We start from the raw sequence: 21,085 nt of genomic DNA on the forward strand, positions 1-21,085 counted from the left end.
AGCAGTCAATCTAAAAATTTGTTCTAAACCAATATTATTTTCAACACATAACCACAATAATGCATTTATAGAAAAAAAAAAAAAAAGATATTTTTATAGTTTCTATATCTGTTTATAAGCTTACCCTGCTATTTTGAAAATATACGAGAGCAATGAAGAACATATTTCGTAATTTTGAACCGTAACTGGATAACCAGGACAAAATGGATATGAAGATAACAGACTATGCAAAACAACTTTCAATGTGTTTGATTAACTCTCTGGTCTTTATATTTTCAAATTAACACCAACACGAAAGGAAAATATGAAAACAAATGCATTATATATAATGCTTTATTTTTAAACAAATCAATTGTTATATACATGGATCATAAAATCAAACTCATAAAAAGCCATAATATACAAATAAAGCTGCATGTGGGTTATTTCACAACTATAAAATTAACAAAGCATCACTCAGCAAGATTTACAAATATTAACTACATAACCCCACGAGTTAGATTAAATACGCAAAACAAAAACCGTGCTTTCACCACAGAGATAAAAAAAAAGTACTTATTTAGACTCAGTCTACAAAACCGTGATTAAAATGTTAAAAAATAAATGGGAAATTAATATGCTTGTTCCGTTTAAAGTTACAGAAACTATTATGTTCTTAAAACTTTTTTTCAAATGAGATTTGATAAAGAAATTTCATTAATGAAAATATATCTCTTCTTGACATTCTATTAGGCATTTTCCGAAGCTTATAACAACATGATGGGAAACAAATTGTAAGATATTTCGTTTTGCCTTAGCCTATTTATTTACAAACTTTTTAGCATATATTTAGCTTAAATTGAACTATTAGGAATCAGTATGTGTTTTACAATAAATCTAGGCTCATTATAAGGCAGATGAAAATAAGTATTTTATAGAGAAACAGGAAATTACACTTTAAATTATTAAGTGTTGCAAGATACAGATAATGCAAAGGTGCGTCATTTATGGATACGATGGTAATTTTACCATCCAGGTATATATATTTGACACAAAAGAGGAAAGTTTCATATTTCTTTTTGTTTAAATAAATTTTAAATATCTATTTTATGAATGTTTAATTAAAAAAATGCTTCAATGCCTTCATAAAATTTTTCACAGACTAAGACTTCACAAGTAAAATATTATGCTTTATCAAATAGTTAAAAATTTACAAGTAGCTAATTTGTTGTAATTTTGTCTTTATCTTTGGAATACTTTTAAGAATGTCAAATAAAGCATAATTCATGAAAATTATTAAACTAAACGTATTTGATACTAAACAGTATTTTCAAGTGAATAAAATTCAGTCAAAATATTTTATGTAATTAAGACATTCTTGAATAAAGATTAACACATATAAATGCATTGCTGTAAATTTATCACATCAAATAGAAAGTGAATTATCTTTTTTTTTTTTTTTTTTTTTTTTTTTGCTTTTGCATTTTAGCTTCAGTTTTCAACAAATAAGGAAGCTTACATTATAAAGAAAAATAAACAGATATTTCAAAAGTACCTTCGGCCTTACTTAAAACACAATTCTCAGAGTCAATAGAGAAGCTCTTGGCATAGATGCATGTGATTTCCATAGTTAAATTGAACTAATTTCAAGAAATTATTAATAAAGAAATTATCACAAATAAATTCCAGTATATTCCAAGTTTTATAAATGCAATTTTTAGAAGATAATAACAATAATTCCTTCAGACACAATCTTAATAATTCTACAAAACATAAATCTCTAAAAATAGCTTAACAATCATAATTTACCTGAAAATGATTTAATAAAACAGTACAACACAACATCAATTAAATAGTATATAATTTACATCTAGAATAAATAACTTACAGAAGATAACTGCCAAATAAATAGCAAGATTAGCTATATTCATTCAGTACAAAATCTGAACTCAGTAGAACCATGGACAATTTAAGAAAGTTGTCATTTTCTAAAAACATAATAAATAAATATTTTAATAAGCTCAAATAATGTATGCAAGTGTAACCGCAATTTGTAAAATTTTTCAAAGAAGATGCATATAAAATGAACCTTCCACCTGTCATAAATAAAAATTGTAAATTTATAAATATAAAAAAATACAGAAATAGCTGCCAATTCCAGCAATTTGTACATGCAAGCAAAAGTGGTATTAGCAAAATGATAACTCTTTATGAAGGTACTACATTATGATGAAAAAAAAATTGTTATTCATAATAAAATTAAAAGCAAGAAATAAAATTTTTTAATAACTAATTGAGCAAGAAAACTTTTCACTGGATTCATGAAATAAATTTAAAATTATTTCAAAATTTCTAATAGTGAATAAAAACAGTTTCGTTAATTCTACAACACAGTGTAGAAACTTAATAAACAGCAATCAACACAATATTCGTTCTCGATTAAATTACTGAACTTACCCTTCGTTTATAAATTTATTTGTACATTAAAACTACTCTAAAAAAATTGAATTAGATGAAAGTAAAGTCAGAAGCAATTCTATAATCAAAACTGTTTTAAGTTTCATATAACAAATGCTCAGATCAGTATCTGGATAAAAATATCATCAAAACATTTTTGTGATAATTTTAATTAAATGCCGATTGGCCCATGATCTATAGACACAGGCGAAAAAAAAAAAAAGACTGATTACTTAACAGAATATATAAAAATTTTAAAAAAAACGTGGTAACTATAAAAACAGAGTGAATATCATAATTTTTAAATAACTATAATATTTGTGAATTTCAATCATGCATTGAATATAAAGTTGCAAAAATAGTACAATTTCAAATAAATAAAAAAATAAAGAGAGCTAAAAAAAATGAATAAACAGCTGTTAAACAAAACTGAAATGCTGGACACAAAATGAATTTCTTTTTGGAGGTTTATTGATGTTAAGATTGGTATTAAGAGTCCTGATATTGATATTTAAATAAAATTAGTATATCACCAAATCGCCCGAATAAATATACAAAACTGAAAGAAAAATTCCAAATAATAATAAAAAAAACAGGAATGATTCCACAGTCACCTTATATAAAAAAAATAAGTTAAAGACTTAAAATAAATTAACTGATTCTAATATATAACAATTTTATATTTGTCTTTCATTACTTTAGAAGGGGAAACCCGTATATTCTTAAATTAAGCTTTGCTTCCATTAACTTTCTCACTATCTTCAAAAAAGACTTTTGTTATAACTATATCACCAGTGGATAAAGTCTGAGAAGCAGCATTACAAAATTGAGCAGTCTGTAATTTCAAAGGTTTAGGTGACATTGGTAGTTTCTTATGACAATCGCATGAGCAACAATTATTGCCACCACAACTACTTCCTCCTGGTGACCAACTATTAAAATGATCAGAACTCCCATTTAGAATAAGTTCTGGAGTGGAAACACGATAACTAGACAATGAATGAGCTGGTGATGTATATGATGTAAATGGATCAGAAAAAGAGCTGAAATTTGATTCACTTATATCATAATCTCCTTTGCTACTTAAGTGATCATCATATTCTCCAGTGCCATCTACACTGCTGTCTTCTGAGAAATTATCATCTTCAGCATTGCCAGATCCAGAATGTAGAGATCCAGAATCATTACTATTACCTCTGCTTCGTAATCGCTCTAACTTTTTTGCTACTTTAGGAGTACCTTCAATTTTGGCACGATCTTGAGGACTCAACTCAAGATACCTGAAATTATAAAACCATTTAATCATTCAAACCCTTAACAATTAAATTTTATAACTCACAATGTCATTCATATCTAATAATTCCTAGTTCAAACAGATATTTGTTTTACAATAAAAGCAATACATATATTTAGAACTTAATTTCTGTAAAGAAATACTCAGAAATGGTAAGGATAAAAACGGTTTATGAATAGTGGTGCAAGTGACATTAAAAGTAACTGTTGATAAAACAACTATCACACAACCTAATTTTTATGGTTGAAAAACTAATAAGAATTATACGTCTCTAGGAACAATTTAATACAGTTTACAACTAGAGAAGATACAGCAATTTAAATTTAAAAATAAAAATAATACAAAGTAATTGATTTTTTAATAAAAATGAGTGAAGTGAAAACTTACAGTGTTAATAAATTAATAACCCAATAATTAATTATCACCAAAGCATCAAACAGTTTTTCTATAATGAAATTAAAAACATATTACCCAGCTATTATTTTCAACCACATAGATGAGCCCCTTACATGTTACAATCTGGTTCAAAATGCATATCATCAGAATTACTAAGCTAAGTATATTTAAAATTATCCAACTTCCTACAACATACATACAACCTGCAGAATAATAAAAATGCATTTAGAGTGAAATCGCATCTGCATGATTAGCCGAATCTTATTGCTGATTATAAAGGGATGAATTTGGATTCCAGAAGTACTTCACATCCTCATCAAATCCAACAAAGAATTCCAGACATATAGATAAATGTATTATTCAGTGATGTGGAAGAATCTCTTTAATAAGATACTCACTAAACAACCCATCAAATAAATCATAAACAGGAAAACGTAATTAATGAATCGACATAGCTTTGTTTCACAAAACAAATTAAGTTTCTCAAAAATTAAGCTTATTATATTAATAAAAAAAAGTTTTTAAAATGTAATAAGAAAGGAAATTACATACCTTAGTAACCTTATTTCCCGGTTGCTAAGAACAACCTGCTTTGTATGAGCAGAATTCAGCTTTTGTTTAAGATCTAGAACTTCCATATCAATTTTTCTTTGCTTTTTTGAAGATTTTACTTCTTCAGGACGAATGTAAGTCATCAGTTGTTCATAACACAATTCATTAAGCATTAGGTATGACTCAGGCCGTAATAAACTAATAAGAAAAAAAAATGAATAAAATAATGAATGGTAAAAGTAAACCATAGAGAAGTCAATGCTGCTATCAATCAATAACATTTTTAATTACTAAATACAATTAAAGCAAAAAAATTCATCAGTTTTAGTAAATTATGCATTATATTTTTCAATAAAATATTAAAAGATTTAATATCGTCACAATGGGTAATTTTATACATTATTAATTTTTTCAATTTAAAATAATTTTATGAAATGGAGATCTATATTTTTGTAATTGCATCATAATGTTTAGCAGGTCTTCTTAAACACTTCTTTTTTCTCCCAAAATAATTTATTAATCAATAATGCTTCATTTATAGGAACGTTCCCAATTACCCCAGAGACTATGAAATAAAAGTGAACATATGTTTTGGTTTCTGATCATGGTAACAAATTGATTTGAAGTGAATATTTATAAATGATGAGATACTACTGTATGTTGCTTCAGAATGTATTTTATTGTCAGTTCCCAACCACCCCAAAGTATCGTTTTATTTTAAAACTGTTTTACAATGAAAGTGTCTTATCTTTCGTAGAATATTGCATATAAACTATCAAAAACAGTAAACACCATCAACTTGGAGCAATTTATAATGATTCTACCCCCAACTTTGTCAAGAAATACTGGGAAATGAATCTTCGTAAAAACAAGAAATGCACTTTAAAATACGTAAGGATCAGCAGTTCAATTTAGTAGCAGATCTCTCCCTTCGAGCATGGCATTCATTCTTCTATTCCACTCACTTTTCTCTGACATTTAGGATAAGTGGAAAAAAATCTATTTCAGAGAAGAACCTGGTTGTATAGCATTTATCTGACCCTAGGAAAACACACACTATCATTGCCCACCTAAACGAACTTTGATTTAGTCAAACTGCCATTCTTAAAACCTGTCACATTCAGTTGATTGTCGTCAACTCTCCAACATAGCAAAAGATGATTATTTATTCTGTACTTCAACAAAATAAATCAAAATATGCATATATGTTCAAAAATCCACAGATAGTCCCAAATTACTTTTTCCACCTCCATTATCTCTGTTTATTATTGAACAATTTTTTATTAGATTTTTCCTCTCAGCATCAGTTTTCATATTTTATTCGCTACTCGGTGATATCATCCAGCTTTAAATCATTATTAATAACCAATTTTCAAATGTGTAAAGTAATATACAAGTAGATTACATAATAGATTCTTCAAAAAACTCATTTGTTAATTCAGCATAAAATAACAAACATTATTGGCAGGAAGGGGATGCTATCAAGCTCTTACATCTAATATCATTTCCTATCATATAATCAATTATTTATATGTATGAAAAATATGTTTTTAATTACCCTACAATGAAAATAGTCAAGGATAAATGAGAACACTATCCTATTTCTCATGAGAAAATCCTAAAATGAAAACTGTATTTTACTTGTAATCATTACATCCTACAGATCCAAGAAATATATAGCTTAGCAAATAAACAATATAGGGAATGAATAATGACACTTAAGAAAGAATTAGTTCCATTTTATTTTTAATGTGATTGCAGTTATAGTAAGCAAACATTAGAAAATAAACAAACAAAAAAAAATGGTAAAGTTTTCCCCCTTTTCTTTTTCTTTCTTTCCTTTTTTTTTTTAATTAAAAAATCCTTTTCCAGCTTGCTACAGTTTCAACAGTGCATACTGTAGTCACCATTTTCAACTGCCCTTCCTTATCCTAAATGATAATTTTTTCAAGCAATTATTAACGTACGAATGTAAAAAACTGTATCTGCCATTCAAAAAAATGGAATAAGATTTTGGTGAAGAACAATAATTTTTAAAAAATCAAAAAAACATACCTTTTAATATTATAATATACAGTAGGCAAAAGACAAAATACATCAAAGGCAGCATGAAATATCATATCTTCTGTCAAAGGACGGCGACTCCAAAACTTTTGATCTCTGCGATAAAGGCTTTTCATTTGATCTTTGCGAGGATTAACTGGGCCACCATATGTACAGCACAGGGTGTTGAGAGAGATATTTTTAACTTTGTAAACAGGTTTTCCTGCATCCTGTTGTTGCAAAACAGCATGGGCAGCCTGTAGTGTGAAATGATTTCAATAAGTGATAATAATTTTAATATGAATACAGAATGTATTAATAAATTTTTAAGTCATGTAATCTTTCATTATAGAAACTACAAAAGGAGGAAATAAACTATATTTTCATTCAATATTTATAGACTATTCTGAAATTTCAACCCTAAATTTTTTTTTTTTTTTTACATTAATACAATTATTGTATAGGAAACTAAATCTGAGACTAAGAACATATTTCATATCTATTTTAAACTGATTATGAATGGCTGATCTGTAATTCAGAATAAAAATTACACTCACAATACATTACATTTTTTTTTTTTTTTAACTTATATACTAAGTACTTTTCACAAGAAAAAAAAACATGAAACGGTTGAAAGCATTTATTATAAAATGATTGAAAGTCTGAGAGCCATATCAATATTTAGATAGAAAATATCACAAATTTAAATCAATAAAGTATCTAAAAGAGGTGGTTTACTGAATTTATGTCCTCATACTATTTATACTATAAAAGATAAAAGAAAGAGAAATTCTAGTATTCTAACCCTTTTCACAATAAAAAAAAATATGTGAATATATAAAAATCTGAATTAATATTGGGAATTAAAAGTTTGATTAACAAATGAGTGAAAGAGTTACAGGAGCTACCAGATTAGGGCTTAAAAGATATTAAATAAACATTTCATGCACAAAGTTATGGCTTGTTTCCATATCATAGACCAGTTTTCTTCTATTTCATATTTTAATGAATATTATTTTAGCCACTTAGAATTCATGTAATAATAGCTCAAGAAATTATCAGCAATCAAAAAATCCCATTAAGCATATTTATAAAGCATATCATAAAAAAACATGTACATCAGATGTTTCAGTATTTCATTGTAGAAAGAAAAAGGTTTTCTCCAGATGAAAGTAAGACATAGAAAGTTCATTCCAGATTAAATCAATATACACAATTCCAAAACAAAATTTACTTCACATGAGAATTTTATAAAATTTGGCACATACATACTATTCCTGCAGACTTGGTAAAATATCATACATCATTCAGATATGTCAATTTGTTTTTCAATTACATCTAAGCAAAATTTCAAAAAAAAAAAAAAAAAAAAAAAAAAAAAAAAAAAAAAAATTTAAATGCAGCTAGCAGCTCTCCTATTTGAATGCTCTTTGTTGTAATTTTGATGCTCTTTGTTATGGTATAATACATTTTCAGGGTTAATATGCAAAAAATTATCAAAATCTTAAAAAATAAATTTTTTCAAAAGTGCATAGTTTGAAATTTAGTCCCAAGAATAGTTTGTAATGTTGTGAAACACCAGGCAAAATACACATTTGGGATGATAATGGGTATTCTGCTAAAACAAACTAAGACAAAAGCTTGATTTTTCATTAATAACCTGTATTTAGCTACATAGCACAAGAATGCTAATTATTACACATCCTTAAAATTAAATATGAAAGCTAACCTAAAGAGTAATGAGTCTAAATCATGCAAGTTTCCAATTTGCTGGAAATACTTATTAGCTTATGCTTTAACTTAAAGTTAAATTAAAATGCTTGTACTTTTTACCTTTACATTTATAAAATTTAATAAACTAATTTTACTAATACTTTAATACTAAAATAAGCTATCATAATAAGCTTTTGGATATTTCTGATATTTAAATATCAAAAACTTACAAATATTTTTTTTTCCCAGATAAATTTGCCACTAAATACAAAATACATTTGCGCCTCTGTTTTCATGAGGAATATTTTAAAATAAATGGCACTTTTTGATTACAGTACATGAAAAAAGCCTTGAAATGAAATCAGGGGAGGGGGGGGGGGAGGGTATGAAAATCAAATTCACACCACACAACAATTTTGAAAATATTATTAAGGTACACTTTGCCCACTCAACTCAAGGGAAATATGTTAAAACAGAATCATTCTTGAAATGTCATTTTGATGAAGCATTAACCATCCAAACAACATGGCAACGTCATTTGTTCATTCCTGGAAATACATCAAAGAACATGAACTATTGATGAAAACTTTCAGATAATTTTCAGGGTGAGAAAATGAAGTGTTAAAATCCTCAGACAAAACTGAATTTAGAAAGCATATTATACTATAATGTGCCTACCTTTTGTGGAAACTGATGGTTTGGGGGGGAAAGCTAGTTATAGAAAAATGAAAAAAAAAAAAAAAAAAAATTATTTTCTATAATCTATCAGGGCTATGCAATCATTCTCATATCCAAGAAATGATATTTTGCAGGTATTAGAAGTGGATGTCCTAACAATAGTGAATGCTGCGACTCCCAATGAAAGAAATTTTATTGAGCTTGAAAAAAATTTTGCCAAACAAATGTGAACTATTCAAACATAACATGATAAATATATTCTACTATAAATAAAAAAAAACTTTATGTTAGATTCATTATTGTAATTGTTCTTCAGGCAGGTGCTCATATTTATTATCTCGATTGTTATTCAGCTAAATACAGGATATTAAAAATCAAGTTTTTATTTCTTTTAACAAAAAAATTCATCATTCCTAAAGTATATTTTGCTATTTGATTTACAACATTAATTATTTATAGGATAAATTTTAAAATTGTATTTTTTTAAATTTGGATTTTAAAAAGAATTTTTTTTATATTAACCTATATGAAGCAGCATACCATAAGAATAATACTGTAAAATGTCATCTCTTCCAGCTCTATATATCAACTAAGAAGGCTACTAGAACAGTTAAAAAATTCCAAAAACATTGCTTTTGAACAAATTTGTGAAACTTTACATAGTTGTAAATTCAAAAACGAATTGAAATATCTGAATTGAATTTGGCATTCTTCCAATTCCATAAGAATAGTACATCTGTACCAAATTTTATGGAAATCTGAAATGGTGAGGTTTATAGTGTGTTGAATTGACATGGAAATGACCCATAAAAAAATGTCCACTATATAACTATTTCTAGAATACAGATCATATTTGTGTCAAATGTAAGTTTATAATGTAACATCCAAAATGTATTAATGATTTACCTGTGTATCAAATACATTAGCTAATACAACTCCAAATTGGTGATATAAAGCACCACTGTCATTTCGGCAATCATGAGCAACCTAGAAAATAATAAATAAAAATCAGACAAAGTATGAGGTTAATGTAGTTTTCAGAAAGAAATAGGAAAAATTAGTGAATAAAATAGTGATGCATCTATGACTAAGAATTTAAGGGGGGGGGCTAAAAATGCCACAAAATTATATTAATTAAAAGACACACTTAATATCCAAATTCTATAAACATGTCTAATGATATAAATTTCAGATTTCATTACCTACAAAATATTATTTTAATATTAGAAATCAATACTCATTAAAATGAAGATGGCTTTTGACAAACCGATATTTATAATAAAAGCATATCATAAGATTTTTTAAAAATTCATAAGTTTCAAAACTGTTAAATTACTTTTTCAAGTTCAACCTTCCTTTAAACTTAAAACAATACTGAAACATCATAGATCATAACTCAATACCGAAGTCATAAAAGCTACTGTAAATGTTTTGGTTTAACTCTAAAAAAAAAAAAAAAAAATGGATATCTCTTTATTTGGCAAATATACAAACAGTATTTCCTTTAAATCACTCTTAATTTTTAGAATGAGGAAAAGAAAATACAATATTACATCCATTATATTATTTCTTTGTATTATTGATGACCAAGAATCATTTGAAATCTTGCATATGACATACATTTTAAATTAAGAAGTAGGAATGTTAAGATGTTTCATAATACAAAATATATCATGTTCAGTGTTGAAACAAAGAAATCAACTCGTAATTTATTAACTACTACTTAACAGTAATATTTTGTCTTTCCAGAGTACAATAATGTTTTTCAGCAACTTTTAAACACCAATAACAGTTTACCTATTGTATATGTGGCTTCAATGGAAGTAAAATTAACTATTCCAGTTCACTTTCAGTAATAAAATACTTTGTTGAAGTATAACACTGTGATTTCCATTGATATTTTGGAAATAATTACAACTGATTAGTGCTGATTAAAACAGAACAAACTGCCTAAATACTTTTTTTAAAGGAAAAAAGACTGATAATGTATTTCGATAATTCAAATCCCCCCCCTCTCTGTCTCTCTCTCTCTCACACACATTGTAAATTTTAAAGTAATATAAAAAAAATGTTTTTTATGATATAAATTACTTGATTGTAATGAAGCAAATAAATAAAAAGGTTAGTTTATAAAACTGCAGAAAAACGAATTATTCTTTCGGGTGTTCTTCAGAACATAAAAGATGATTTTAAAATTTTCATACTTCATTTAAAAAAAATATCTATTGTTTCTAATAATGACACTATTGGACATTATATAAGAACAGGCTCGTTTCACTACCAAGCATGCAAATAAAGCAAAATCACTAATTTTTTCAATATCTCACTAAGCTAAAGAACAAATTAAAATATTAAATTTCCCACGCAACTTTTTTATAACTTGCTTATTTGGGGTTCGACTTGAATTAAGTAACCAAATTTATGCAAAGTAATATACTATCATGAAAAAAAGGATTCTAAGATAAATTAATTATTCTTGAGCTACACATTAAACTAAATTACAAAAAATGCATGGCAAACAATCTATTAGTAAGGATTAACTTTTAGCAAAAACTTCAGCTTTTAAATCTGATCAGTATTCAACTAATGTTCTAGGTATTTATTTAAAAACAAAATAATTTCAATAACAAAAATAAAACAGTTCTGCCAATTTCATTAAAGCATTGAGGTCTGGACTTGAGGAAAGAAATTTGAAACAATGTTAGAATTAGTAATAAGTGAGAGAGCTTATAAAATTGATAAAGAAAACAAAAAACAAATGAACTTTTTAAGTTGTTTCAAATAGCAGTAATTATAAGAGAGCCTTTTTTTAAACTATTTTTTAGTTTATTTAAGCCTTTCTTAACATTTTCCCTACTTTTAAACATAAATATTTCAATCCATTTTGAAACAGACAAACAAAGTACAACCAAGATAATATCCAAGTCAGCATCCCACTTTCAAAGGCTCTCTCTACATGATGTCATAATGAAAACTTTTTAATAAGATTTTTTAACATGCAACAGGCCTATCAATTGTGTATTCTCAGCAGAATTCAGATTTAAAAAAGAAATCTTCAAGTCATATTATGGAGACACAGCCACCTGGTGATGCAATGTTGACTTTATAAGGGAAAAAAGGATTGTGTGTTTGAGAATCAACTCCATCAAACATATGCTGTATATAAAGGCCTGATGCTAGCTATTTCTATCAAGGATTAAATATTTTTCTATTTATATGGAGCAGAAGTTATGATGGCAATGAATGAGAAAGGATGGCAATTCCAGTATTATCCCCATCTTCAGATTACAGCTCAAATTAAACCGAATTATAGCCCTTGTATAACTCTAAAACAAGACATTAGTCTAAACAAACTAAATGAACCTAAATCAAATCATAAAGACAATCCATACTCATACCAAAAGAATCTAAATTTTAACTAATAGAAAGTCTCTTAGAAATGATGACTTTGATACCGTTTCAGAATGACACACCTAATTAGTCAATTTTTTAAATTATTAAACTTTTGTAAACAAAATATTAGTATAACCCATTTGTATCTAATTTACTTTTAATTAACAGATATTTTGAACAAATAATGTCTGTTCTCAATCAAAGACAATGAATTCTAATCGAGTAAAACCTAAAAAATTCTTATTTAATTTTAAAGTTATCTTTCAAGTAACTAACTTAATTTAAAAAATACTTTTTGATAAAAAAAAATTACTTTCTTTTATATTATTCATTACCACCAGTATTTCAATAACAGATATTAAATTATTTTTATTTATTGCTTTCCAATATCTTAAATATTCTCTTTTCTCAGAAGTTTATTTACCCTTTGCAACCTAAATGCTAATTAAAAGCTTAGTAGCAAAATTAGAAATGTAAATTTGTACAATTTGAAAATGAGTTCAAAACCATATCAGACATTAAATAAAATTAACAGCTATTTCCTCTGCTCCATTATTGTTTTTTTTTTTTTGTTTTTTTACTCCCTTAGAATCAGTTTTAAATCTCCAAACAATGAATCAGGTTCACCTTCAGATTACAAAGCATTCAAGTAAAGGTGACATTATATGATAATAGAGTCTAGGCTTTAGAACAAAATGGTTGTTTAAGATAATATTCACTAAAATGGCCCAAAAAACACATATTACATCTTCCCACTGATGTGCTGTAAAATTTTTGAAGAGCCCATCATTTAGTGGCAGTTAAAAATTATGAGGTTTCACCTAAAACAAAATACTGCTGTTATTCCAAATCAAGCTATTAATCTGATAAAATTAATGCAGTTCTCTAAAAAATTTTATCATTTATTATCTCATATGGTTCATTTTGTACCAGATTAAATAGATTCCACTTCAGCTGATAGTAATTTTATATCCTAAACAGAGTTTTAGTGCAACAAAAATGCAGCATAACACATCAGGCCTCTTAACGTTCTAAATATCTTAAAAATTTAGAAACTTGACACATTTTTAAAGAAATAAAATTTAATTAAGTTCATAGCTTGGTTTTAGAGTGAACATTTTGTATCATTTTTAAAAGCCTATGTAATTTTAATACAAATTTTATATGAAAATAATGCGTATCAGCAGATAAGATCTGCAATAGATTAAGAAGATGAAAATGGCTGAGCTAGAGAATAATTCAATTCTTATATTTTGAAAAATATATAAAATAAATAGTTACAAATTAATAGAGAAATAACTAGCATAGAGTACCTACTATGAATATTTTACTCTTTAATTTTTGAAATCATTTTTTTTTTTTTTTTCCAGAAGCTCAAACCTATCACAAACATAATAAAAAAGATGAAGAGTCAAATTTTAATTTAAAAAATAAGCATTTTATAAGCACTTTCCAAGTACCTTTAATGAAAATATAATAAAAACCAATATTAATACAATATTTTAATAACAGAATTATATGATATGATTGAATTAACGAGTTGTGCAAAAAATATCTAATTTTATACAAAGAGCACCTATAATTGCAGCTCATTTTTCACAAACATTGAAACCAAATTATTTAAAAGATTTATCATCCAAGTTTCTTATGAAAACTTTTATTAAAGCATTTTCATTACATATCTAAAATTACTTCTTTACATTAGTTAGATGCATCACAAAAAAAATAATAAAAATAATAACTCTTTTACCGTATTGATTCCTTCCAAAAATAAAGATTAATAATATATGAAATCAAACCTGGAGTATAAAAATCATGTGAATATTATTAATTATGTAAACAAAACTTTATTTCTTTTCAGAAATTCTATTAACTCTTTCAATTTGTTCAGATTTCTTATTAACAGTTTTTTTTATTTTCAGAAAGGACAATAAGCACCTGCATTTAAAAAAAGCACTTTTAAGGCCCTTATAAAAAGGACCATTAAAAATAAGCAGTTTCAAGAACTTTTATTGATGCTACATAACCTGTAATATTTATGATACAGTTAACCAGCAGCTAGTTCAGTTTCAGTTAAAAATGAAACGAAATCTAAAACAATTACCATTTCCTACATAAATAAACATGAACCCATAATAAAAATATAAGAATAAAAAAGTAAGCAAAAATATAAATAAAACTATAAGAGTAAGCAATCTTGGGGATAGGTCAACTGCTCATGACGGAAGGCAAAAATAAGTAAGAATCCAATAGTCTGAATTAACCACATCTTTTTTTAATGATATAAAAATGAGACAGCATATTTTCCCATCTTAGCTAGACTTCTGTCTTAAAAGACCTTATATTGCCTATAATCTACAAATTAAATGCTTGATTATTTACTTATGCACAAAATTTGATCTGTTTTAATCTTAAAACACTGATTTAATCATAAATGTTCTGATCCTTCTAGTCAACACATTTCCAGCCCTTTCTTTGAAACAATAGTGGGAAATTACATGCTTTCAAAAGTAAAATTTGTATTCCTAAACTAGTCATAAAGAAATATTTTGACTCTTTTGTCATAAAACTTATTTCATTCTGGGAATCAGAATATTGAATAATATCTTTGTTCTTTTTTATAACTTTCAATAAATTAGTAAACCTTTTTCCTTTTATCTGCAGTCTTTACTGTGAAATGATATCTAATTTTCAAGTTGTTTTAATAAAGAACTTTTTAATATAATTAATTCTAAAATCACCATCTCTATCTATACATTATTTTGAATACATCTTATGAAAAATAGGTCTCTTTCTGCTCAGATGAAAAATCTTCTAATATTTAGCAATTTTTCTTAATTAAAAAGTTAGTGCTAAACTTACCATACAAAGAAAATAACATTTGCAAGAGATCAATCATTCGCTTTGCAGCTGTCAGAATGAATCTTTATGAAAAATAATTTCATACAATATAATTTATACAGATGAAGTAACTTTTATAAAAAGTTGCATATTTGAAAATATATATATGTATATATATTTTTTAGGTTTTTCTCTACTCGAACAAATATTTTCTTTAACTGACTTCAAAATAAGAATTTCACAAATTCTAATTATAAACAAGAATTTTAATATCTAAAAACCTAAAAAAACAGAAAAAGGGATGCACTATTAAAGTTCATTTAAATACATCTAACCTATTACTTTACAAGCTACAAATAACCTATTATTTACATAACCTCTTACTTTACAAGCCACAAATAACCTATTATTTACATAACCTCTTACTGTACAAGCTACAAATAACCTATTATTTACATAACTTCTTACTTTACAAGCTACAAATAACCTATTATTTACATAACCTCTTACTTTACAAGCTACAAATTCTTGTATCAAATTTAATAGTGCATTCCTTCCAATGACTTTTCTAAAATTGTGTTTCCCATATTTATAATATATATATTTGAAATTTCAATAATCAATACCAAAATACCATTACAGAATATCAAAATATCATTTATATTACACAGATGTATTTAGTTCTTTTGTAGCTGCCATATTTATTTTTTTTTTCCCTTTATATACCGAATTTTTTTAAAAAATTTCTAATAAATTTTTGTCATTTTTTTTAACCTTCACGTCTTACCTTCTGTAATTGCATATCTCTGAAGAAATTTCCTCCATAAAGTAAAAATTATCAAGTTATTTTACAAAAAAAAAAAAAAATAATAATAATAATAAGTTACTTTACAAGTTACAATCACTTAGGTAATATTCATTCTATTCTATCAATTAGCATCTTTAAAAAAGTATACAGATTATGAACACAAAATATAATAAACTAATACAAATTTCTATTTGTCATTTATTCTACAGTATGGGAAAGGCACCCATTGTGGAAAAAATGAAAAAAAAAAAAAAATCCTGATATAATACAGTATGGGAAAGGCACCCATTGTGGAAAAAATGAAAAAAAAAAAAAAAAAAAAATCCTGATGATAAAATGGAAGAAAAAATTTTACTGCCATCTCGTATTTTCCGAAAATGCAGTTTCAATTATTACAAATTAATGATAATCTGCTTTATGTGCCTATAGCATTAAATCCTTTCTCTTTTATTTTTTTTCCCCAGCCTGACAACATCATAACCTCTGCTCACTAACCATGACCAATCCTACATTGCTCTGGATCTTTTCTGGTCTATCAGCCACACAGTTCTATACACTCTGGATTTAGATGCTACTGAGATTATTTTACAAAATTAAATTAAATAAAATGAAAATATAAATTTAGCCTTTGTTTTTCAAATGGAAATTAATATGAGACAGAGAATTTTACACTGATAAGCAAAAAATACAAAGCATTTCCTTATTTAAATTATATTCACATAAAGGAAAACTATTTATGAAAAGCATATTTAGAATTGAAAATTTAGTTCTAAACAAATGCACAGAAATGTTAAATTAAAAAAAAAAATAGCTGTTTTGTTGGAAATGTTAGTTTCCATACTGCTCAGGGCAAGATATGGTCACTACCTTCCTATAATTTAATCCTAATAGAGCAAACTCTGTAAAATATCAGCATATCAAACTGGAACTATAAGACAGTGGCCCCTTTCCTATTCTGCCCCTGGATCTTAGATATCAGCTATTAAAACGATGTATTACCAGCAGTAACAATGACTATTATTATTTTGTTAACTCTTAATCTTAAAAATAGAAAACGAATATTTTTACAAATCACCAACCAATTTAATAACAGATGCCATTAATATTTCTTTTCACTTAACAAAACATATTTTACAAATCTAATATCAGTTCTTTTCTTTTTCAATAGAAAATGGTTTTAAAAAAAGAGAGAGAGGTATTATGCATTTTTCAACAAACATTTTATTAAAAGAGAGTGGATAAAAACTATTGGTAAGAATTCAAACCCCTTTCATTCAAAGAAAAAAAACTCTTATTTAAATTTGGATGCATATAAAAAATTCTAAATACTTCCATGAATTATAAGGGTAAGAAGTGAAAAGTTTATCAATAAAATAAAATAAAACATTTGAATTATAATTATTATGCTATGACTTCAATTTCCTTGAAACTAAGATTTACTCTTGGAGAAATTAGGCCATCCGATTCTTAAAAAAGCTTTATTACATCACAAAAGAAAAATTATAATCTCAGGCATTTTTAATTTCATACTGCAAAAATCTGGTCATATGCCTTTTATATAGCAAACTCAGGTAAAACAAAGTAATGATATAAATCTTCCTTTCCAGGTAAAATGAAAGAGAGAGAAAGCATGGAAGTAACAAAATTTTTATATGAATAAGCTTAAGATAAAAACCAAGGGATGAATAAGATCAATATACTGTTATTATTATATGTGATGAATTAATATAAAATATTATACTACTTAAAATACTTGCATGTATAAAAAAGAAATTCAGTAAAATAAAAACCAATTATACCTTCAATACTTCTTCAGATTCTAATAAATCCTTTAAACCTCCATCTTCCATTAATTGAGGGCATGAAAGTAAATCAAATATAAACACACTTTCTTCAGCAGTTGCAAACTGCAGCAATGTCATAGGACCTGAAGGTCCTAAATTCACACCTTCCCCATCAAAAGAAATGACCTTCTCTTTCAAAGACATTATATATTTGACTACAGAAGAACATTCTTTAGTCTTAGTCACTATTTTTACTTTCTTTATCATCTTCATAATAGTAGTATCAATTGGTTCTTTGTTCGAGGTACCTGAGGAGTTGTATACTAAGCGATCTTTATAATCAATAGCGGAATTATCTGCCACAGCCTTCATAATCTGCGTTTTCAGTCGTTGCTGAAAAGACTGAGGCTTGTCCTGGTAGCGACCTACACCACTGTTTGGAGACGACTGAGAAGAAGTATTTGCATTTGCAGTAGTAGTAGCAGCAGTAGGTTGTGGTTGAGGACTAACAGCAGATGTTTGAGAATTCTGCACAGGTACAGTGGAAGAACTTAGAGCTGGCAGAGTTGATTTTCTTTCAACTACAGATACAACATTAGATTGAACATGAAATATTTGAGAACTCATTTTTAAGAAAGCAAGGAGATCTTGGGGGTTATTCACCATTTTGGACCACATATCTTTCGGAAACCAGGCAGTAAGATGGGCAAACAACTGACTCACAGGCAAAGGACCTCGGTGTTTCAAAACATTTTCAAAAAAGTTAATAAGTTGATTTGTAAGTTGAGGATCCAATTGTTCCTCTTCTGGAACTTTGGTAATCATTAGTGATGTATCATTATTTAAATTTTCTAAAACACTCCTAAGAACTACATAATCATCTTTCACAACAAACACATCAGAATACTTCATAAGGAACTCCTTAAATTCTTTTCCATGTTGACCAGATATATGCCTCGTCTCTGGCGTAGCTTGAGATCTGTGGCCCAGCAAGCTCTTAATAGGTACTTCTGCATTTCCATATTGTTCTAATTTAGCTCTAAAATATTCAACAGCTTCATGGGCATAATCACGTTTGCTTTTTCCGTTTGTATCGTCAGTTTCGGTAGAATAACAGGTAACACTAACCTGATCATCATTAATCGTAAATAAAGATGGATATTGTGATAAAAATTTCCGCAAACCTGATTGACTTCCCCCAGCTATTTGTCGCATTTCTTTAGTAAAACCTTTTGTTCCGAATTGGCAGGATAAGTCATGAAGGGTACGGGGTTGACCCTTGTCAATCAGCCGATCCAAAAAGAACATAAGAGTCATATTCCTTATATGATCGTAGTCTTTGCTGTCCATGTTTAATTAGTGAATCGGTAGTTAATTCTGACTTTGGCACAATAGAGTTTCGGCATACTGCAACTGCAGCTTGGTGGCCGCATAAATATGACATCACCATTAAAATCCAGCCATATTGAATTACTGTAGGATAACAACATAACACATCATTTCATAGATATTTCTATTAAAGTAGATGTAACTTCATTGTTTGGAATCACACTTAAATAGTTACTACTATGTCCACTAGATGGCCAACAAAGGAACTCAAATATCAAATGCAATCTGAATCTAATCAATATTCCTAGAGGGAAAAAGAATTTCGATTAACTTCTCTATTTATCATTAGCAATTCAATAAAAACACTAAAATTATGAAGTAAAAGCTTTGAAAAATTTAGGAAAGTTAGTCTTTAGGGATCTACTTATACTACAGTAACTGGCCATTCATTCTCTAAACCGAAATTACAATTTAACCGAATTAAACAAAGTATTAAAAAAATACCTCGAAATGAAATAATGATACATCGAAATGAAATAATACCCCGATTCCTCGAAATGAAATAATTCCTCCGATTCCTCGAAATGAAATAATGATTCTGATTAGCTAGTTTCGGAACCAGTCGAGTCGACCGGTTGTATTTATGGAATGAAATATTGACGAATATTTCACGAATTGTTATTATGCAAACCAATATAAAAAAAGTCACAAATGCTAATGATCTATACTACTAGGGAAAAATGTGACTTACTGCCATATTCACCAAGACAATCTGACCCTGACATGAAAGTTAATTTGCAAATTTCTCACTAATCACATGTCCAACCAGACCCTCCCAAAAAATAGCAGAAATTCACCGAAAGAAACTAAAAGTCATTGCTTGAAGCAAATAGCTGCTTATTTCATCTTCGTATGTAAATAAAATTTCTTTCTTGGTCAAGTCACCACATAAAAATATTTTTTCTTAAAGAAGTTTCTGCAAATACTTAATGCTCCTTACAAATTTCATATACGATATCCCTTAAACAGACATAACAGCCAAAGTTATTGCTATTGTTAATATTTTCTCATGATTAAATCGATCTGATATACATCTTGAGGTCGGTTTTTGTTGAAGGATAAAGAACGGAATCGTCCATCATATAAAGAAATTTCAGGAAGAGGACTCTGCCGATGCATTGTCAACAATGAAAAAAATAACCATTGACGACAAATAAGATTAAAAAAAGTAAACCTCGGATTGTAATTTCTTTCAAATGTTTCTTCATCACTCAATTAACACACATCAGAAATAATTTTTCTGGTTATTTTTAATGCATTGCTTAATTGTTTTAAAAAAATTCTAATTTATTAAATATTTTTAATAAAAGAAGTGGTATTTATAATTAATTGCGACTGATAAATTTCCTTACGTACAACAAACTTCTCTTCTATTCAACGCTGACACAATCTGGCAAAATTCTGTTTCTTAGTAAGCGAGAGAAATGCAGTATTGTACAGAAGTACAGTTGGCGGTGCAATACTTGTATCAACATCATATTAACTTCATAGTGATATAACTTAGTTAGAATGGAGGATTAATAATAAAAATATTACTGAATAATTTTTCTGGGATTTTTTTCCCCTTCTTCTTTTTCTGAGGGATTCGCGGCCTGTTGTATTAGTACCCGAAGCGGACGTATTCTTCTTAATCATTTAAAGTTGCCCCTGCTAAAAGAATGCAAGTAAATAAATAAAATTAGATAGAAAAGATAAAAGGAAAGTTCACTCAATGGTTATGAGAGATAGATGCTCCAGATATTCCAAGAAATGTGAGGA

The 21,085-nt window shown here is 27.3% G+C and overlaps 1 protein-coding gene across 1 annotated transcript; it reads right to left on the minus strand.

Annotated features, from left to right (window-relative positions):
- Positions 1-343: 343 nt before the first annotated feature.
- Positions 344-19,429, minus strand: LOC129960324 (egalitarian protein homolog). Its single transcript, XM_056073689.1, has 5 exons — positions 17,954-19,429; positions 10,019-10,099; positions 6,734-6,978; positions 4,679-4,876; positions 344-3,716 (listed from the first exon to the last, which is right to left on the minus strand). The coding sequence occupies exons 1-5, from the start codon at positions 19,286-19,288 to the stop codon at positions 3,164-3,166; spliced, it is 2,412 nt and encodes an 803-aa protein (XP_055929664.1). The 5' UTR covers positions 19,289-19,429; the 3' UTR covers positions 344-3,163.
- Positions 19,430-21,085: the final 1,656 nt, after the last annotated feature.

Source organism: Argiope bruennichi, chromosome X2, assembly GCF_947563725.1.
Source record: "Argiope bruennichi chromosome X2, qqArgBrue1.1, whole genome shotgun sequence".
Taxonomy (NCBI): domain Eukaryota; kingdom Metazoa; phylum Arthropoda; class Arachnida; order Araneae; family Araneidae; genus Argiope; species Argiope bruennichi.